The 23395-nt window shown below is 35.4% G+C and overlaps 1 protein-coding gene across 7 annotated transcripts in view; it reads right to left on the minus strand.

The window, feature by feature from the left end:
- DNAAF4 (dynein axonemal assembly factor 4) overlaps nt 1-23395 on the minus strand; it is a 69543-nt gene that overhangs the window by 40766 nt on the left and 5382 nt on the right. For all 7 annotated transcript variants that reach the window (XR_005795832.1, XM_040492755.1, XM_040492754.1 and 4 more), the window contains exon 4: nt 2330-2561. Coding sequence is in view for 6 of the 7 variants with exons in the window: in XM_040492755.1 (XP_040348689.1) it covers nt 2330-2561 (232 nt within the window). In the remaining variant the exon portion in view is untranslated. The remainder of the gene's footprint in view (nt 1-2329; nt 2562-23395) is intronic.

A 23395-nucleotide genomic window follows, 5' to 3' on the forward strand; every position in this document is an offset into this window, starting at 1 on the left:
AGTTTTTGTTTTTGTTTTTCACTTAACAAGCTTGAAGGAAGGTAGGAAGGTAATTCAGTGCAGAGGTACTGGCTTTCCAATGTCTTTAATGTTGCAAGCTCCTTCTTCTTCCCTATTCCATCATTCTTAATGTATGTTTTGCCTCTTTGTGGTCTCAAGATAGCTAATGAACTTTCTGCAAAGACCTTCATCTTACGTAGGAAAAGGAAAGGAGAAGCAAGCAGAAAGGAGTAATACTTTTCTATAAATCTTTAGCAGATTTCTTTTTGCATATCATCAGCCAGAGCTTGTCACCTGGCTACATCGAGTTACAAGACAGGCTGGGGAAATGAGGTTTTTTTTGTTTTACTAATTTAAAATTACTTTGTTTATAAAAATAATTCAATATGCTTTGTTCCTTATTTTTTTATAATAAATAATTTCAAGCATATATAAAAGTAGGCAGAATAGAATAATTAACCATCATGCATTCATGACCTGACTTCAATTATCAACTCCTGGCCAATATCACTTCATCTTCTATCTAGTTTCACATATATTTTGAAGCCAATCTCAGACATATTTTTTTTATCCATACATATTTCAGTAGGTATCTCTATGAGATAAGGACTTTCTTTTTTTTTTAATTTTTAAAAAATGTTTGTTTATTTTTGAGACAGAGTATGAGCAGGGGAGGGGCAGAGAGAGGGGGAGACACAGAATCCGAACCAGGCTCCAGGCTCTGAGATGTCAGCACAGAGCCCGAAGTGGGGCTCAAACTCACAAACCAGGAGATCATGATCTGAGCTCAAGTCAGATGCTTAACCTACTGAGCCACCCAGGTGCCTCTGGAAATTTTTTACTTCTATAATCACCTTAATATAAAATACTAAGTAGTTTTCAACAAAATGACATCACCCAATATTGAAGTTCTAGGTCCAAGAAGAGCATGGATCTCACACACACATTTAACTCCTATGCCCTGCAAAGTAACTGAATCACAGTATAGACTCCTAGCTTCACATTAAGAGATAAAATTAGGGGAATGTGCTTTATAATATGGAACTGGTAATTAAAACTTCTAAGGTTTTGCTATTTCTTCATTAGTAATATTTTGGTTAAGCACAAACTGAGTCACTCTTCAAAGTTATTTTAAGGCTTTGGGATGCTAGGCAACAAACATTTAAAAGGTAATATTTTTTCAAACCAGTATTATACACTTTGAGAACTTCTTCCCTAACACATTTCTGATTGCAAATGTCTCCTTCATACAAACAAACCCTGCCAAAATATGTTATGAATCAAATAATGAACATGGCTAATCTGCCTGTTTTATCTGTGTAGCAATATAACACAACAATGATCTTCACCTACTCTGGAGCCTGATCACCTGAGTCCAAATTCTGACTCTACCATTTATGAGCAGCGTTACTTTGGGCTAGTAATACTCTCTATGGCTTTTCTCACCTGGAAAATGGGAATAATCATGGTTCTTAAATCATAGGATCATTTAATGACTTTTCAACACACTCAACCTCACTTAAAGTGAGGTAAAGACATATAGCCTAGAAGAAAGAGTATAGAGCTCAAATCCCACAAGTTTACTTATTGGGTAGGTGTTTATCATTTCTGAATATCTACTTCCTCTAATAAGAATAGCAGCACTTGGCCCAAAGTGTTGTTGTGAAGGCTGAGTCACACAATCAATAAAATCACCAGGCATAGAGAAATCACCCAATAAATGTTAATTATTGTTATTACATAAGTGATTTTGCTACAAAATGTTCCACTTACAAAATATACGAAATATACCCAAAGCAAAGTTTAATATTCTAAAATCAGATAAAATCAAACTCTTAGCTTTCAATAAAGAAATATGTTCTTTTACCTATTTCTAAACACATCAGGATCGAAGGCCAGGAAAACCCTTGTTTGCTTGCAACTAAGTTTGTGTAAGGGTACTCATGTTCCTCAGTCATGTGACGAAAATGTATTTTAATGAGATTCCTAGTTTCTTATCTCTAAAGAAATAAATGAATGCTCCTGGCGCTGCTAGTCCACTCCAAGTCTTTTTGGACCTGAGTTAAACATGTATTTAACAACACTTGCATACATTTCAAAATAAAGCACACAAGCAAAACCAACACTGAATCCTTGCTCATTGTATTTTGAAAATGTCACTACTTCCTAAAAGAAGAAATAGATCTTTCACCTTAGCCTTATATTATAGTACTTATTCTCTATATACCAAAATAATGACCTAATAGTGTAAATAGATTATGAAAATAAAAAGTGACACATACACTTCACCAACAGGCCCCACTTTCCCAGAAAATATTAATCACTGTACCTTTAGTGGCAAGATTTCTAGATGCTGAAATTCTAGTATGGCTTTTATGTTTTAATTTTTTTCTCTCTTCTTCAATTTGCTTTTCTTGTTCACAGAATTTCTCTTCTCTATGAATTCTTTCTTGTTCTTCAGCTTTTCTTTGACATTCCTTCCAGGCTTCCAATTCTTTAGTTGCTTTCATTCGTTCATTTTCTTTCATATCTTCTATTTTTTTCCTCTCCTCTTCTTCAATCTGTAAAAATTACAATTACCAAAACTTTAAAACATGTAAAAAGCAACATTTTAAAAATAAAAACTGCATTATAATAGTCTTACCTCTAAATTCTTGTCATTGAATCTGCAGCAATTGTTAGTAGTGAATAAAAAATTAAAATGGGAATAGCAAATGATTTAGTATGTCAATGAACACAGGTTTTGGCTCCAGATTTACCATTAACTATTGATACCATCTTGAGCAATCATTTTCTCTAGCTTCAGTTTACTTATACGTAAAATGGGGGCAGGCATTCAATTAAATGATATCTAAGGGCTTGGTAAAAAAAAATTGTTTTTTTCTAAAAAATAAGTCACTTGTTCCAAAATTTACACACACACACACACACACACACACACACACACACACACACACACACGCCTTTCTATGTATGCCAGCCTTACCTTGTCTTGGGACTGAAGTTGTGCCTACATTCACCTGAGAAACAAGGGAAGAGTAAGAAAGGAAACAGGAAGGATGAACTAGGGAATTTGTCTCTGGTGGGTAGAAATTTGTCTCTGGTGGGTAGAAATGTTTGAACTTTGGATGCCGTTGCTGGCAAATATGTTTGCAGTAGCAGTTACTTGAAGCTTCCACCAGAAAAGCTAACTATCAGATGAATTTGAAAGCAGTGCATCATACAGGAGTGTGCTCTTTTTCCCTCTTATAAAATTCCTTCATATGGGCAAGAAAGAAAAAAAAAGCCTGTGAAAGCCTAACTGGTTGGTGTAAATGACTGACCATGTATCTCTGACTTTCCTGTGGTTACAAAAATATCCTGACTCTATTGTCTAAAGAAGCAATATCTAACAGAACTTTTCTCAATGAGGGTAATGTTCTGTGCTATTCAATACAGCGGCCACTAGCTGTATGTGGCTAAGGAAGTACTTAAAATGTGGCTAATGTGGGGTGCCTGGGTGGCTCGGTTGGTTAGGTGACAGACTCTTGGTCTCAGCTCAGGTCATGATCTCACAGTTTTTGAGTCTGAGCCCTGAATCAGGCTTTGCAATAACGGTGCTGAGCTTACTTGGGATTCCCTCTTCTCTCTCTCTGCCCCATCCCCGACTGCACTCTCTCTCTCAATAAATAAGTAAACTCAAAAAAAGTTTTTTTTATGTGGCTAATGTGACTGAAAAACTAAATTTTTATTTTATTTAAGTTTCATTAACGTAAATTTAAGTTAATTTACATTTCTTTTTTTAAATTTTTTTTAACGTTTATTTTTGAGACAGAGAGAGACAGAGCATGAATGGGGGAGGGTCAGAGAGAGAGGGAGACTTAATTTACATTTAAATACTACATTTGGCACAGCTCTAGAATAACATGCTGAGATGGAGTTTCCTAGAAGCTGAATTATTTCAGAATACAGAATAAACATTCTAAGTATGAAACTGCACTGAAGAGGTGTTCTGTAATATCTCCATGACCTAATACCTTCTTCTGGAAGACTGTTATTTTCCTACTGGATCGTGGAACACTGACTTCAAAATAAATTTCACAGAGTACTGAACAGGAGTTTCCTATAGTCCGAGAATTGCACATAAGGCCTAAACTAAGCACAAAAGATGGTAATTTTTGCATGTTCTAAGTTCAGAGAGCTGCCAAAAGGTTGGGCCAGGAAGGATCTTACGTGTGGCAATGAGCCAGCCTTTAAATGACCGACAACAGGGCATGATGACCAGTCACTGTTAGCCAGAGACAGCCACAACCTAAAAGGAGAAGATGACAACTTCACCCAGTTAAATATTATGTTTGCCTTTTTTCCTCTCCTTCCTCTCTGCCCCAACACATGGAAGAAGGGAAAAGTATGTGCAGTCAGAACGCCCTTAATCCCTCAGAATCTCTACAAGTGAAGTGAATTTTGAAAAGTTTTTAAAAACATGTAAGACTAAGCCTTAACTACCAAAAATGAGACTACCCTTATAACCAAAAGTAACAGGAAAATTATGGTATTATAGCAAAGATATAATTAAGAGAACTACATATGTATATACATATATATACATACATATAGAAATACACATACATACATATATACACATATACATTTATGATTTAATTTATAATACACTATATTTTTTAAAAAAGGCTAACTCTTCAGGGAGAAATGGGGAAGAGGAAGGGCCAAGAAAGTCTTTACAGAGCAGGTGACAGAAGGGACTAGAATGAAGAGAAAAACATGAAGAATACCACAAAGCTTACAATAAAAGGAAAAGAGAGACTAAATATATCAAAGAGAAAGACAAACAAATGTTAAACAATCCTTGAAGTTCCTTTGTTAAAAAAAATATGATATGGGAAACATACCTCTTAAAGAAAGGCTTTAATAGTAAACTATAGTAAACAGAAAAACTCAGAAGGGGACTGAAGATGGGGACATCTACATTTCTTTTTTTTCCCCTAATGTGTATTTTATTTATTTATGTTTGAAAAAGAGAGAGAGACAGTGCATGTGAGCATGAGTGGGGGAGGGGCAGAGAGAGAGAGAGGAGAATCTGAAACAGGCTCCCTGCTGTCAGCACAGAGCTTCACTGAGCCACCCAAGTGCTCCCATCTACATTTCTTTTAATTTGGAATGAATGTCTGGTTTATTAAGGCATTGTTCTTTATAAACCAATCTCTATTATGAATTACATGCAAAAATCATAAAATTAGCAAACTGAATTGAGGAAAATATTAAAATTATAATGCATCTTGATCAAATACCATTATTTCTTATTTATCATACTAGGAAATGAAAAGATAAAAAACAATTTAATTTCATTACATGCCAAAATATCAGTTGATACTAGGCATAAAAGAGAAATTTTACTTAAAAAGGACTCATATAACATCACACTTCATGGTGAAGCATTAGATATATTTCTAGCAAAGTCACTAAGCCAGACTGACTACTATTGTACTATTTTCCTAGAGATCGTAGCCTATACAATAGAATTTTAAAAACAAATATAAGTACAGATTATAAGGAAATAAAATTGTCATTATTTGCAAATAATTAGATTACCTGAAAGAACCAAAATAACAAACTGACAAACTATTAGAACTATAAGGGAAGTAAGTTCAGCAAGACAATTATATACAAGATCAGCTAATACAAACTCATAAAAACTAACCTTCCTACAAACTGGCAGTAAACGATTAGAAAAATACATTGGAAAAAAACATTGCATTAGTAATTGGCAAAAAACCTTTAAAAATCCTAAGAATAACCTTAACAAAGAAGCTATTTACTAACAAAGTATTTACTAACAAAGCTATTTACTAACAAAGTAAATCCTATATGTATGTTAAATAATTTTCCTGAGGGATAAGTCCAAATAAATGGAGATAAATGCCATGTTCCTAGAGAGAAATCTCAATGTAAATATGTTGATATTCTGAAAATTAACTTATAGAGTCAATGTAGATCTAATCAAAATACCACCAAAACTTCTTAGGAAGCTTTGTAAGTAATGTAAAAATTACCTGCAAAATATATATATATACACACACATACATACATACATAGTTATCTCAGAGGCATGAAGGGGTTGGCAATTCCCATACACGAACATCAAGTATAAAGCTGGACAAATCTATCCAAAACAACCATTCTGGAGCACAGGAAACTAACCAAAGACAGCCTGCAAATTGAGAAGTGTTTGCTCTAGAATAAATGCTACAGTTACAGGTAAGAACAGTGGGAGGCTTAGACCTGTCTGCCTGAGGTTGCTCCAGACCACCCACTGCCAGCAGGAATAATGAGACTGGCAGTTCTGCCAACATAAAGCTAGCAAAAAGAATCCAACAGCTTTGTTGGCAAAAAGGGTGGACTCATTTCAGGGTGGGGCAGCAAAAACCCATGGATTTGGTGGATAAAAGTGATGGACTTCATTGTGAATAAATAGGGAAATTTTGAAGTTGGTAGAGGTCCTGGTTAGGATAAGTGCCTAACTAGTCAGAAAATTAATAGAAAGATCATGTAAATGAGAAAACCACAGAAGGTCTGCGAAAAGCTTACAAGTCTGGCTAAATGGAAAGGTATGTATTTATTAGGAAGACCTGAGAAAGCCTGGCATAAAACGAAACCAAGGTGCCTGGCTGGCTCAGTTGGTACAGCAGGTGACTCTGGACCTCAGGGTCGTGAGTTTGAGCCTCACATTGGGTGTAGAGATTAAAAATAAAATTAAAAAAAAAAAAAAGTAAAACCAACAAAGAGTTGAAAACTGGCTCCAACTTTGTATTCTAAATCCTACCCACAGACCAATCAGCAAAGGGTGGTAGCCTTTACCACCTCTGCCCATATCATTAGCTAACAATTAAGCTATGCAGACACAGGAAAGACCTCTAAGGAAGCCAGCCTAAAGAATAAGAATTAAAAAACTTAGCAGAGACATCAGCAATTGTGTACTACAAAGGAGACCAGACTGATTTCACAAAGTACAGGCAAGTTACTAAAAAATAAACAGCCCACAATAAATAAACTAACAAACAAACAAAAAATACAACAGGACCCAGAATTCCTATAATCTATTAACTAAATGTAAAGGGGTTTTTTTGTTGTTGTTTTTTGTTTTTTTGAGAGAGAGTGTGCTCACCCACATGAGTGGGGGAGGGGCAGAGGGAGAGGGACATAGAGAATCTCAAGCAGGCTCCATGCCCAGGGCAGAGCTCAATGCAGGGCTCCATTCCACAACTGTGAGACCATTACCTGTGCTGAAATCAAGAGTTGGATTCTCAACTGACTGAGCCACCATAAAATGTATACTTTTCAATCAATAATATTTCAGAAAACAATTGATAAAAATTTCTCAAATTTGATGAAAACATGAATCCATAGCTCCAATAAGTTCAACAAACCAAAGTAAAATGAACACAGAGACATACCTGAATACAACTTAGTGAAACTACCAAGTTAATACAAGAGCCAAACAAAGGAAAATCTTGCAAGCAGCAAGAATAAGACGGCTCATCATGTACAGGAAATGACAATACAAATAAGACTAATTCCTCATTAGAAATGATGGAGGACAAAAAAAGTAAAACGCCATGTTCAAAGCACTGACAAAAAATATATAAACTATGAATTCCATGTCCAGCAAAACCACTCTTCATAAATGAAGATGAAATAAACACATTCCAAGATAAATAAAACTGAGAAGATGTGTTGTTAGCAGACCTGCCCTACGAGATATACTCAAAAAAGTTCTTCAGCCTAAAAGGAAATGGCACCCAACACTAACACAGATCCATAAGAAGGAATGAAGAATATGGGAAATGGTAAATATGTGCATAAATATAAAAAACAATACAAATGGATAAACAAAATGTGGTATATACATAACAGACCGTTATTAAGCTTTAAAATGGAAGAAAATTCTGACACATGCTATATGTGGATAAACCTGAAGACATTACGCTAAATGAAATAAGCCAGTCACAAAAGGACAAACATGGTATGATTTCAATGACATGAGGTACGTAAAGTAGTGAAATTCATAGAAACAGAAAGGAAAATGGGTATTGCCAGGATCTGAAGGAATGGGGGAATGTGGAGTTATTATTGTTTAATGGGCACAGTGTTTCAATTTTGTAAGATTAACAAAGCTCTGGAGATGCATGGTGATGATGGGAGCACAACATTAATGTATTTAAAGCCACTGAGCTTCAAAATTAATGATTAAAATAAAAATTTTATGTTACATATATCACAACTTAAAATAAATTTAAAAAGATAACGCAATTCAACATCCATTTATGATCAAAATTCTCAAAGTGGGTACAGAGGTGACATACCTCAGCATAATAAATGCCATGTACATCAAGCTCACAGCTAACAAGATACTTGACAGTGAAAAGCTGAAAGCTTTTCTTCTACAGTCAGGAACAAGACAAGAATGCACACTTTCACCACATTTATTCAACACAGTATTAAAAGTCCTAGTCAGAGCAAGAAATAAAAGGCACCCAAATCAGAAAGGAAGAAGTCAAATTGTCACTATTTGCAACAGACATGATATTATATATAGAAAATCCTCAAGACTCCACCAAAAAACTGTTAGAATAAACAAATTCAATAAAGTTGCAGGATACAAAACCAATGTACAAAAATCTGTTGCATTTCTGTACACTAATAATGAGCTATCAGAAAGAGAAATTGAGAGAGCATGGGGTGCCTGGGTGGCTCAGTTGGTTAAACATCTGACTTCAGGTCATGATCTTATAGTTCATGGGTTCAAGCCCCATGTCGGGCTCTATGCTGACATCTTGGAGCCTGGAGCCTGCTTCAGATTCTGTGTCTCCCTCTCTCTCTGTTCCTTCCCCATTCACACTCTGTCTCATAAAAGTAAATAATACTTAAAAAAAAATTAAAGAAAGCAATCCCATTTATAATTATATCAAAGAACAAGGAGGTAAAAGACTTGTACACTGAAAACCATTAAGACATTAATGAAAAGAAACTGGAGAAGACACAAATAAATGGAATATTCCAGGCCTATGAATTAGAAGAATTAATACTGTTCCAGTGTCCAAACCATGCAAAACAATCTACAGAGTCAATGAAATCTCTACAAAATTCCAATGTCCTTTTTCACAAAAATTGAAAACAACAATCCTAAAATTTGTATGGAACCAAAGAAAACACTGAATGACCCAAACAATCTTGAGAAAGAACAAAGCTGGGGCAGCAAGCCCACAGATTTCAAACTATATTACAAAGCTACAGTAATTAAAACGTACAAGTATGGTATTGGCATGGTGCCTAGGTGGCTCAGTTAGTTAAGCTATCCAACTGTTGGTCTCAGCTCAGGTCTTGATTTCAGGGTTGTGAGTTCAAGCTCCACACTGGGCTCCGTGCTGGGCATGAAGCCTACTTTTTAAAAAATAAAAGTATGGTACTGGCATAAAAACAGACACACAGATCAATGATCTAGAACAGAGAGCCCAAAAATAAACCAATGCATATACGGCCAATTAATTTATGATAAAGGAACCAAAAATATATAATGGGGAGAGGACAGTCTCTTCAATAAATGATACTGGAAAAACTGGATATCCACCACATGCAAAAGAATAAAATTGAGCCATTACCTTACACCATACACAAAATTTAATTCAAAATGGATTAAAGACTTGGATGTAGGATCTGAAACCATAAAATTCATAGAAGAAAACACAGGTAGTAAATTTCTCAATAACTTGTCATAGTGATTTTTTGGATTTGACACCAAAAGCAAAGGCAAGAAAAGCAAAAACAAACAAGCAGAATTACACCAAACTAAGAAGCTTCTGCACAGCAAAGGAAATCATCAACAAAATGAAAACAAAAATCTACTAAATGAAATATTTGCAAATTAAAATATCTTATAAGGGGCAACTCAACACCAAAAGTACAAACCATCCAATTAAGAACAGAGGATCCAAATAGACATTTTACCAAAGAAGACATACAGGTGGCCAACAGGTACATTAAAAAATGTTGAATGTCACTAAATACTAGGGAAATGCAAATGGAAACCTCAGTGAGGTATCACCTCACAGCTGTTAGAATGGCTAGTATCAAAAAAGACAAGAAATAACAAGTGTTGGTGAGGATGTGGAGAAAAGGGAACCCTTGTACACTGTTAGGAGAAATGTAAATTGGTGCAACCATTACGGAAATCAGTATAGAGATTCCTCAAAAAATTAACAATAGAACTACCACATGATCTAGTAACTCTACTTCCAAAGAAAATGAAAACACATATTCAAAAAGATATACAATGCCCCTCCCCATCTTTACTGTAGCATTAATTACAACAGCCAAGGCATGGAAACAACCTAAGTGTCTACTGGTGGATAAATGGATAAAGAAAATATGGAATATATACACAACAGGGTATTGTTCAGCCACAAAAAGGAATAAAACTTTGCCATTTACAACAACATGGATGAACCTTGAGGGCATTATGATAAGTGAAATAAATCAGAGAAAGACATACCATGTGATCTCACTTTTCTGTGGAATCTAAAACAAACAAACAAACAAAAAACCCTCAAGCTCATAGATACAGTGAACAAACTGATGGTTACCAGTGATGGGATGCTGGGTTAGGCAAAATGCATGAAAGGGGTCAAAAGGTATAAATTTCCAGTTATAAAACAAACAAACCATGAGGGGAAAAAAGTACTGCTGATTTATTACATTACATTGTTTAATCAAGAAAAAAGACAATACAGACTTTTTTTTGGCCTTTAGTCTCTTGATTTATTTAAAACCCTAAGATTTTTTTTTAAAAGCAGTAAGTTTTTATTTAATGTTTTTTTTATTCCAAGTCTTTATTTAAATTCAAGTTAGTTAACATGTAGTGTAGTATTGGTTTCAGGAGAATTTAGTGATTCATCACTTACATACAATACCCAGTGCTCATCAAAACAAGTGACCTCCTCAATGCCCATCATTCATCTAGCCCATCACCCACTAATCTCTACTCCAGCAACGCTCAGTTTTTTCTCTATAGTTAAAAATCTCTAAGATGGTTTGCCTCCCTGTTTTTATCTTATTGTATTTTTCCTTCCCTGCCTCTATGCTCATCTGTTTTGTTTCTTAAATTCCACATGAGTGAAATTATATGGTATTTGTCTTCTCTGACTCATTTTGTTTAGCATAATACACTCCAGTTCCATCTACGTTGTTGCAAAAGGCAGGATTTCATTCTTTTTGATTGCCAAGTAATACTCCGTTGTGTGTATATGTATGTGTATGTGTATGTGTGTGTGTATATATATACACACACTACATTTTCTTTATCCATTCATCTGCCAATGGACATTGGGCTCTTTCCATACTTTGGCTATTGTTGACAGTGCTGCTATAAATATGGGGGTGCATGTGCCCCTTCAAAGAAGTATTTTTGTATTCTTTGGATAAATACCTAGTAGTGCAATTGCTGGGTCGTAGGGCAGTTCTATATTTAACAAAAAGCAATAATTTTTAAAGTACAGTAATATGTACTGTTGAGTTATAACAAATACATATACCTAAATGGCAAAGCAGACCAAAGAGAGGGGGAGATAACAGAGTTTTATTTGAACAAACTTGCTGTATTTTACTGGAAGAGAATCAGTGCTTACTTGAAGTAGATTATTAGAAGTTAAAGGTGCATATAGCAACCACTGAAAAGTTTTACAACTATATATACATATATATACACATATATATTCACATATATATATACATATATATATTCACATATATATATATACATATATATATATATATATATGTATATATATAGAGAGAGAGAGAGAGTAAAGGAGCTCTAGTTCCAGTTTTGACACGCAGAAAGCTTAGAGGTTGTTACTCCAATCCTTACAACAACAAAAAAAAAGATGGACAAAGTGAAAAACAACTAGTTTTCTTGGACTCATTAGAGAAGTGAGTTGCAGGGCAAACTGTTAGCCTGAAATCTGGACAGACAGGTATATCCAAAACACACAAAGATGTAATTGCCTGTAACAAAAATAACTAGAGCTATAAAATAGTAGGAACACTTAAATGGGTCATTTTGACAAAATACTAGAACTGAAGGGTGGACTAGCAGGACTACTGATAAAGTGTTTGAGGCCACAGTCTTGAGAAGTGCCCCTATATTTTTGTGGGCTTCACCTTCAGAAACCACATTAGGCTACACTGATAAAGCTCTGAATATTAACTTTGTGTCTCTGGCAGAGGGAGGGGAAGAATAATCATTGTGGATTACAGAAATACCCAGAGCACTCTCCTTAACAAAGATCTACTAGCCAGAGTCAAGGACCTTGCCAGAGTGGAAGTCCCTTATCTCTGCTGGGAAAGAAAATCCCTCCCACTTCAGTCTTCTCCAGCTTTTCTGTCTCACTTATGGGGAGAAGGAAATAGTCAGTAGTCAAGGATTCAAGAAAATAGACTAGGAACAGTGCAGTCAAGGAAGGGAATAGGAGGCAGTGGGAAAAAGCTGTCTCACTGGAGGAAAACTTGAAAGATCACAGTTCCAAGATACAGGCCCATGGAAAAAGTGATATTTAACTGAAAGTCTATGAATGCTTCTCTTCCCTTATAAATTTACTACCATACCTAGGGGGTTCCAGGATAATGAGAGTAGATTATATAAGAGAGAGTCTTATGATAAAAACTCTTACAGAAGAGGAATAGAAGCCCAAAGTCAAAGGGGAGTTCAAAAAAACAAAACAGACACCAGAGGCCTCTGATACCAACAGATACAGCTAACATTAAACATAGCCTAAATCCCAGCCACATTAAAATAAATCAGCCTAATAACCTGTTTCTACTACCTGATATAACATGTATAGCTTTCAATAAAAAATTGCAAGGCATGCCAAAGGCATGTATGTTTACATACATATTTAATGTTATGTATGTTACAAAGTTCCCATTTGACTAGACTTCAAATTCACGGGAACAAAACTAAAAGAATTGATGAAGAAAAATTATTTCTCAAACCAGATTTGGACTAATGGAAATGAGTTAATATATTTTTATATCCTACCCTTTATGTTTTCCTTTCTGCTCAGTAATAATCTTGTTCATTTCTGATAACAGCTGTTACAAACAGTTTCCTTTTTAGAGATGCCTAAGTGCATTCTGCTACTTCCATCTCAAGACTTTGCTGTTGAGAAGATTAAGTACCATCTAACCATTTCAGTTCTTTCCATTTTTCTCTCAACAAAAGTATTTTTGCTTCCACACTCTCTTCTTTCCAAGGCTAACAAATATCCTAATGGGTAGAATGAATGAATGAATGAATGAATGAATTTTAACTACACATCTGGAAAAGATGAAAAAGTTTGAAGTAAACAAAAAAATGGACATGTATGATTGCTGAAAGTATATTTCTATACAGATGTTGTGAATCTGGGATACACTTACACAAAAAGGATGTAGGTCAGCACACCTGACAAAATGTACATATAAGAAAAGCAGTGTCAGAGATACTGTCTTTTCTGATGACTACCTGTTAATAGCTAAAGTTAATTTCTCATATGCTTAGAAATTTGGTAGATTTACACAGAAAATTAGTAAATTATTATTACAGAAAAAAGAAATTAAAGGTAGAAACAGTAATCATCAGAAGGTAAGCGTTGCTCCTTTTTAAAAAAATGTTTTCTTGGGGCGCCTGGGTGGCGCAGTCGGTTAAGCGTCCGACTTCAACCAGGTCACGATCTCGCGGTCCATGAGTTCGAGCCCCGCATCGGGCTCTGGGCTGATGGCTCAGAGCCTGGAGCCTGTTTCTGATTCTGTGTCTCCCTCTCTCTCTGCCCCTCCCCCGTTCATGCTCTGTCTCTCTCTGTCCCAAAAATAAATAAAACGTTGAAAAAAAAATTAAAAAAAAATGTTTTCTTATTATGAAAAATATGCATTTATTATGGTGAGAACACAGAAAATACAAAAGAAAAAAGAAAAAAGAAAAAAATTACTAGTGATCTCACTATTTTCTATTCATTTTCTATTTTCTATTCATTTTTTAATTATAAAAATAAGATTTTATATAATGATCTTTTCAAACTGCCAAATAACACACAGATATGCTACAATAATAACTGAAATGAAAAAGCCAATCTTTAAATCAAATAGAATTGCAAAGGCCCCAGAATAGCCAAAATATCTTGAAAAAAAAACTTGGGGGGCTCATACTTTCTGATGACTATAAACAACAAAATGAAAAATAACAAGTTTTGGCAAGGATGTAGAAAAATTGGAATCATCACATATTGCTGAAGAGAATGCCAAATGGTACAGTCATTATGGAAAATTGTTTGGTGGCTCCTCAAAAAGTTAAATGTCCCAGCAATTCTACTCCTAGGTATATACACAAAAGAATTGAAAACAGGTACTCAAAAAAATAATTATAAGTGAACGTTCATAGCAGTGCTATTTACAATAGCTAAAAGGTGAAAAGAACTTAAATTTCCACCAACTGATGAACAAAGAAACAAACTGCGGTATATCCATACAATGGAGTATCATTCAGCTATAAAAATGAATGAAGGTCTCACCTATTTTACAAAATGAATGAGGGACACCTGTGTGGCTCAGTCGGTTGAGCATCCGACTTCAGCACAGGTCATGATCTCACAGTCTGTGAGTTCAAGCCCTGCATCGGGCTCTGTGCTGAAAGCTCAGAGCCTGGAGCCTGTTTCCGATTCTGTGTCTCCCTCTCTCTCTGCCCCCTGCCCTGCTCATGCTGTCTCTCTCAAAAAGTAAATAAACATTAAAATAAATAAATAAATGAACTCAAAAACATTATGCTTAGTGAAAAAAGGCAGATACCAAAGGTCATATATTGTATGTGAAATGTCCAGAATAGACAAATCCATAGACACAGAAGGTAGATAGGGACTACAGAGGAGGATAGAATAGTGAGTGACTGCTAATGGGTATGGGGTTCCTTTCTGAAGCGATGAAAATGTTCTGGAACCACATAGTCATGATGGTTGCATAACTTGTAATTAAGCTAAAAGCCATAGAATTGTATACTTTATTTTTTTAAATACTTTTATTTATTTATTTATTTTAACTTTTTTTTTTTACATTTATTTATTTTAGAGAGAGAGACAGAGCATGAGTAGGGGAGGGGCAGAGAGGGAGACACAGAATGTGAAGCACGCTCCAGGCTCTGAGCTGTCAGCACAGAGCCCTATGTGGGGCTCGAACTCACAAACAGTGAGATCATGACCTGAACCGAAGTCCGACACTTAACCGGCTGAGCCACCCAGGAGCCCCCAGAATTGTACACTTTAAGAGTGAACTGTACAGTGTATGAAGGAAATCTCAAAGCTGTTATTTTTAAAAAAGGAGTAAGTGTAGGGCAAATGATGGGATAAGAGAGGAAAAGACCAACCAAAAATAAAGGTTCTGCTTACCAACATCTGAAAGAATTAAAAATGGAGGAAAGGGGAATGGGTAGGTTTCAAAGATACATTTCAAATTAAAATGGCATTGAGGACCAAATCAAAACCACCATGAGATACCATCTCACACCCATTAGGATGGCTACTATCCAAGACAAAAAGTCATAAAAGAGTTAAAGAATATTCTTTGGCTCAAGTATATTTTCTGACCACAATGGCATGAAAGTAGAAATCAGTATCAAGGAAAACAAAAATTAACCAATATGTGGAGATTACACATTACTCCTGAACAACAAATGGGTCAGAGAAGATATCAAAAGGGAAATCAAAACATATATTGGAACAAATGAAAATGGAAACACAAAATACCAAAACTTATGGGATGAAGCAAAAACAATTTTAAAAGGGAAGTTTATAGTAATAAACTCCTACCTTAAGAAAAAAGAAGGATCTCAAATAAACAACCTAACTTTACACCTTAAAGAGTTAGAAAAAGTAGAATAAATTAAACCCAAAGTTAGTAGAAGCAAAAAAATAATAAATATCATAGCATAAAGAAATGCAGTAGGGCCTAGAATGATAACAGAAAAGATCAGTGAAACTAAGAGCTGGTTTTTTGAAAAGAAAAATAAAATTGAAAACTATTAAGCTAAACTAAGGTAAAAGGAGAGAAGACTCAAAAAATAAAATCAGAAATAAAAGAGGACACATCACAACTGACAACACAGAAATACTAAGGATCATAAAAAAGTAAAATGAATAATTATATGATAACAAAGTAGAAAACCTTAAAAAAAATGGATAAATTTATAGAAATGTACAACCTACAAGACTGAATCATGAAGACAAAATCTAAACAAACCAGTTATAGGAGAATGAATCAGTCATCAAAAACCTCCCAACAAAGAAAACTCCAGCATCAGATGGCTTCAGTAGTAAATTCCACCCAACATTTAGAAAAGGATACATACACATCATTTTTGAAAACCTTCTAAAAAAGTGAAGGGGGGGGAACACTCCCAGACTCATTTTATTAGGCCAGCACTACCCACATACCAGTCAAATAAGAACACTACATGAAAAGAATACCATAAGCCAATATCCCTGATGAATATAGATGCAAAAATTCTCCACAAAATATTAGCAAACCAAATTCGAGAGTACATTGAAAGGATTATACACCATGACCAAATGAGATTCATTCCTGGGATGCAGGTTTAATATATGCAAATAAATCAATGTCATACATCAGTTTAACAAAATCAAGGATTAAAATCATTTGGTCATCTCAATAGATGTAGAAAAGCATTTAGCAAAATTCAACATCCTTCCATGATAAAAACTTTCAACAAATTAGATCTATATGGAACATAGCTCAAAATGAGGGCCATATATGACAAACCCATAGCTGACGACATACTCAATAGCGCAAAGTCAAAAGCTTTTCCTCTAAGATCAGGAACAAGACAAGAATGTCCATTATCACCACCTCTACTCAACATAGTACTGAAGTCCCAGCCAGAGCCATTAGGCAAAAAAAAAAAAAAAAGTAAGAAAAGCCATCCAAATTGGAAAGGAAGACATAAAAGTGTCTAGATTTGCAGGTGACATACAGAGAAAACTCTAAGAACTCCAAAAAAGAAAAAAACAAAAAACAAAAAAACCCTGTTAGAACCAATAAATGAATCCAGTACAGCTGCAAGGCACAAAGTCCATACAAAAAAAAAAAAAAAATCAGTTACATTCCTACACTAACAACAAACTATCAGAAAGAGAAAATAAGAAGAAATCTCATTTACAACAGCATAAAAAAGAATAAAATACTTAGGAACAAATTTAACCAAAGAGGTGTAATATCTATACAATGACAACTACAAAATGCTGCTGAAAGAAATTGAAGACACAAATAAATCTTCAAGGATTGGAAGAATATTGTTAAAATGGCCATGCTACCCAAAGTGATCTACAGATTCATTACAACCCTTATCATAATTCCAATAGCATTTTTCACATCAATAGAAAAAACAATCCTAACATTTGTATGGAACCAAAAAAGATTCTAATTAGTTAAAGCAATCTTCAGCAAGAAGAACAAAAGCTGGAGTGTCATACTTTCTAATTTTAAACTATATTACAAAGCTAGAGTAATCAAAACAGTATAGTATGATCATTAAAACAGACATATAGATCAATGAAACAAAATAGAGTGCCCAGAAACAAACCTATGCATGTACGATCACCTAATTTTTAACAAAAGCACTAAAAACGTACAAAGATGAAAAGATAGTCTGTTCAGTAAATGGTGCTAGAAAAAAATGGATATTCACATGCAAAAGAATGGAACTGGATCCCTACCTTACACCACACACAAAAACGAACTCAAAATGGATTAAAGACTTGAATGTAAGATCCAAAACCTAAAACTCCTAGAGGAAAATATAGGTGATAAGCTCCTTGACATTGGTTTGGAAATGGTTTTTTAGATTTGACACCAAAAGCAAAGGCAACAAAAGCAAAAATAAGGTGGGACTACATCTTAAGAGCTTTTGCACAGCAAAAGAGAACACCAACAATATAAAAAAGTAATGTACTGAATGGGAGAAATATATGTAAACCACAGAGCCAATAAGGGATTAATATGCAAAATACAGAAGACTCATAACTCAATAGCAAGAAAATAAATAAAAACTTTTAGATATAGCAAGGACCTGACTAGTCATTTTTCAAAAGAAGATATACAAATGACTGACAGATATATATATTCAAAGGAAATGAAGTCACTATCTCCAGGAGATGTCTACACTACCACGTTTAGTGAAGCATTATTCAAGATAGCCAAGATATAGAAACAATCTTCAGAATCCATTGACGGATGAATGGATTGAAATGTGATATATGTATATATATACACACATGCACATTCATTCTGTTCATTACACACACACACATTCATTCTTTTCATTATATACACACACATATATATACATACTACGCATGTTATATATAACATATATACTGCATGGTATCATTTATACATCAAATTAAAAAAAAAATTGAACTCACAGAAACAGAGTAGAAAGAATGGTGGTTGCCAGGGGCTAAGGGGCAGGGTAAATGGGGAGGAGTTGATGATAGGGTACAAATTTTCAGCTATAAGTGCTGAGATCTAATGTAAGGATAACTATATGAAGTGATATATGTGTTAATTAACTTCACTAAGGGATTCCTTTCACAATGTAAATGTATAGCTAATGTTCACATTATATACTTTAAATATATTAGAATTTTGTCAATTACACCTCAGTAAAATTAAAAAAAAAAAAAAAGCTTAAAAATAAAGCAAAGCCACCATGGTACACTTTGAAGGAGAAACAAACAAAACAAAGTGTATTTAGTCTGTAAAACTTGTCAATAAGAAATATCAAAGACAGGGGTGCCTGGGTGGCTGAGTCAGTTGAGCGTCCAACTTTGGCTCAGGTCATAATCTCGCAGTCTGTGAGTTCAAGCCCTACATAGAGCTCTGTGCTTACAGCTTGGAGCCTGGAGTCTCCCTGTCTCTCTGCCCCTCCCCTGCTCACACTCTCTCTTTATCTCTCCAAATTAAATGAACATTTAAAAAATTTAGGAAAAAAAAAAGAAATATCAAAGACAGAAAAGGTGAAAAATAAAATTCAAAAGGAATAGTGATACAAAGACTGGGTATATGAACAGCATAATTAAGTGTCTTATGATGGCAATAACTGTTAATAACAAATAAGGTAAGAGAATGAAGACTTCACATATAAAGAGTTGGTCAAAGGAGTTAGAACAGGAGTTACCAAAACCACAGAGCCCTAAAGATGGGTTTATAGGGAAAATGCTAATTACCTAAAAGGAAGAAACAGGATTATGAGAAAATCAATAGGGCTAACAGGGTACTGACATATACTGAAAGGAAAGAAGATGCAGAAAAAGGAGGGGCTGGGGGATACAAAAAATGCTAGGAACATTAAAATTACTAATAAAGGGGCGCCTGGGTGGCTCAGTGGGTTAAGCGTCCGACTTCGGCTCAGGTCACGATCTCGTGGTATGTGAGTTCGAGTCCCGCGTCGGGCTCTGTGCTGACTGCTCAGAGCCTGGAGCCTGTTTCAGATTCTGTGTCTCCCTCTCTCTCTGACCCTCCCCCGTTCATGCTCTGTCTCTCTCTGTCTCAAAAATAAATAAATGTTAAAAAAAAATTTTTTTTAATTACTAATAAAAAATAGAATAAAAGTGGCCAAGTAGTTCCTTGCGGTATTTTTGTATATTGTACACTCTTCCAATAAACAGTGTATGTGGTTTCACAGATAAGAATTTTTTTTAACATTATTTTAGATAGAGAGGCACAAGTGAGCAGGAGACAGGGATGGATGGAGGGATGGAAGGATTGAGGGACGGAGGGAGAGGGAGAGAAAAAGAGAAAGAGAGAGAGAGAGAGAGAGAGAGAGAGAGAGAGAGAGAGAATCCCAAGCAGATTCTGTGCTGTCAGCACGGAGCCTGACACGGGGCTCAATCCCTGGGCCCCAGGATCATTACCTGAGCTGAAATCAACCCCCCCAGATAAGAACTTTTTAAGGCACTATAGTATAATCTAGACAACTCCAGAAAGCAACTCATACTTCATCTGCATGATTAGGCAAAATTTGTTTCACAGGTTGAGATTTCTGGGTTTTATCTTTAAGAAAAAGAAAGCACCTCAAAATGTATCTACCTAGGCTAAAAGTTCAGAGGACAAAAGTCAAGTAGTACTTACCCTGAAGTAGAAAACAAAAGGAAAACTCAAAAGAGAATAGGGCAATCTATAAAACAAAATAGTAAATAAGATAGGAAAACTAGGCAATAGCAGTCAACACTGTCCAATAGAGCATGTTTCAGATTAGTTTGGCATCTGTATTCCAAACTTTCATTAATCACCTCAAAGCCTATAACTCTGCCTCAATCTCTTTCCCTCTTGCCTCCTTCATCCTGAGGGGTGAAAAAAAAAAGGATTCTTTTAACTATCTGTGTACTTAAGAATTTTCCAAATACTTAGTTATTCCTTAGCCCTGCCCTCTAGTGTCAAAAGATAAAATATCCCGCAGGGCAACTGGGTAGAGCAGTCGGTTAAGCATCAGACTCTTGATTTTGGCTCAGATCTCATAGTTGATGACATCAAGCCCCGAGTTGGGGGTCTGCGCTGACAGTGTGGAGCCTACTTGGGATCCTCTCCCTGTCTCTCTGCCCCTTCCACTTCTCTCTCTCTCCTTCTCTCTCTCTCCTCCCCCCGACTCTGTCTCTCCAAAGTAAATAAATATTTAAAAAATATATCCTGCTATTACTTAAGAGTAATTTTTTCACTGGTTCACCTTCATTCCACCCATTCCATCATCATCAATTCCCGGCTTTGGTTGTATTATCAACCTTTCCTTTACTGGCCTCTTATTCAACATGTAAATATGTTCAAAGTCTTTCCATCTTAAAAATACAAAAGTTCTGCCTCCACACTACAAGCACTTCACACTCAATAGCCAGAATGAACTTTTCCAAAATACAAACCCTATTAATTTGATATTCTTGCTGAAAATTGCTAAAGAGTGCCCCATTACCTTCAGGCAAATTTTCAAAATATTAAGATTTTATTTCTGACCAACAAATGTTCCCTCACTGTGCCACTTTCTGTCATGTGCTTATTCAAGCTGTCTGTAATTTTTCCATTTATTCTCCAGGTACCTGTGACTCATTCTCCAGTATTGGGCACAAACAACACTGCCTCATATTTCCTGCCCATACTCTCAGACTGAGATACCAGTCTTTTGTCAGTGTTCTCTTTTTATCCTCCCATGACCTCTCATGCATCCTCTGGTGCAATCTGTTTTTCTCTCCTGTCACTTTCTCTGCACCATGAGTAAACTGAAAGTGAAGACTGACTTGTTCAACTCTGTAGCAACACCTTTCACAGTATTCAACAAATGACTATAAAGTGAACAAATGATAGATCAGCAGCAAAGATAGTGAAGAGCTGATCCTGTAAAATAAGTTTGAAGCAACAAAGACTTCATGATTCATGTGAACAGGTGTCAAACTGATTATCATTTCTAATATCACTTTATAACATCTAAAGCAATTGTTTTATGGGTTTACAAGGGAGCCAACAAAATAGCCTGTCTTCCACTGGGCCTTGTTATATGCCGATGTAGATCATCAGCCTAGGATAAAATAGACACAAAGAAAATTCAGTGCTAAAGATGATGCAGACAGATGGAATCAGAGCCTTGAATGAACTACATCTGATCACTGCTTTATCACTGAACTTGCAAAGTGGCCCCAAATTCCTCCCATCCCTATATGCATGCCCCTTTACAATGTGATTTAATCACTCTTTCCTAGAAGAGGTGTAGTCTTTCTCCAGCCCTTGAATCTGAGCTTGCGATATGACATATTTTGGCTAATGAAACATTAGTAAATATGATACAGCAAAAGCTTTAAAAGCGCTTATTCAAGCTTACATTCCAGGCAAGGTTTCAGACACTTGAGCGAGGCCATTCTAGAATATCCAGCCATAACAAATCCAGCCCCAAACCACAAAAAAATGCCTCACCAACATACAGAATGTTGAGAAATAAGTATTTGTGCCTTTAAGTCGCTAAATTTTGGATAGTTTATTACACAGTGTTATTGACTGGGTGTTTCTGTGCCCCCAAATTAATCTGTGGAAGCCTTAATCCCCAGGGTAGCTATATTTGGAAAACAGGCCTTTGATGAAGTAATTAAGGTTAGATGAGGTCATAAGGGTGGGGCCGGATAGAACAGGATTAGTGTCCTAGTAAGAGGGGACACCTGATTTCTTTCTGTCTCTCTCTCTCTGTCTCTTTCTCTTTCTTTCTCTCTCTCTGCCAACTGCAAACCAGAATAGACTCCTCACCCGAAACTGACTTTGCTGGACCTCAATCTGAGACTTCGAGACTCCAGAACTGTTAGAACTGTCTGTTGTTTAAGCTTTCCAATCTGTGGTATTTTGTTATGGTAGCCCAAGCAGACTAATACAGCACAGTGAACTAACATTATAATGAGTCTTAGCACCAGCCCTGCTAATTATTTTTAAAAGATTACTACTAAAAACTGTTCTTTTTTGAGATGTAATTCAAATTTTAAGTTAATTTTTTGGTTTCAGCTAATAACATGTTGCCTTTTGTTGTTGTATCTCTTCATCTACTCTCACTGAATCATGAGAGTTCTTTTCTGAATGTCTAACATCAGACAGAGTAAAAAAAAAATCTGTGTCTATCCATCAACCTAGAATGTTGCTACTGTCACAGGGTATTAGAGCAAGGTATTCACATTAATTAATTCAAATATTTGAGTACCTACTATTTAACTTGGCAATGGCTATAATAAGGAAGAAAGAAAACATAATCCCAACTCTGAATTCTATTGAAGGAAAGAAACAAACAACATGGACAGTTTGGAGTAAAGGCTATAGACTTACCATAGGTTCTATCCACTTTAACATAATCTATAGCTTCACATTTTATACACTAACACCCCTAAAACCATCTTTCCAAATACCAAAGTCAGGCTTTCAGATATCAGTATACTAATAACTTCGAGACATAACATGGTGGTACTGCTAGGTTTATTATTTTACCAATACAGCAGAATGCATACCATTATTTTAACTATTTTATTAGTTCAGTATGTGTTTGTCCGTTACCACAAATTTTATATTATTTTGCTTTTATTTTTTAAAATTCAGGAAAATGATAAAATCAAAAGGCTGATAGCAGCAATAACACAATAAAGAAAAGATGGAACTCAAATATACTGAAAGCAGGAATCTTTGGTCAGCTGACCATGTGTTCAGTTTTCAAGTAAAAGACAAAGTATATAACCATAGGTGCACGCACGCACGTGCTCTCTCTCTCTATATATATATGTATACACACACA

This window comes from Herpailurus yagouaroundi, unplaced genomic scaffold (genome assembly GCF_014898765.1).
Source record: "Herpailurus yagouaroundi ecotype Mexico unplaced genomic scaffold, PumYag 184, whole genome shotgun sequence".
NCBI lineage: Eukaryota > Metazoa > Chordata > Mammalia > Carnivora > Felidae > Herpailurus > Herpailurus yagouaroundi.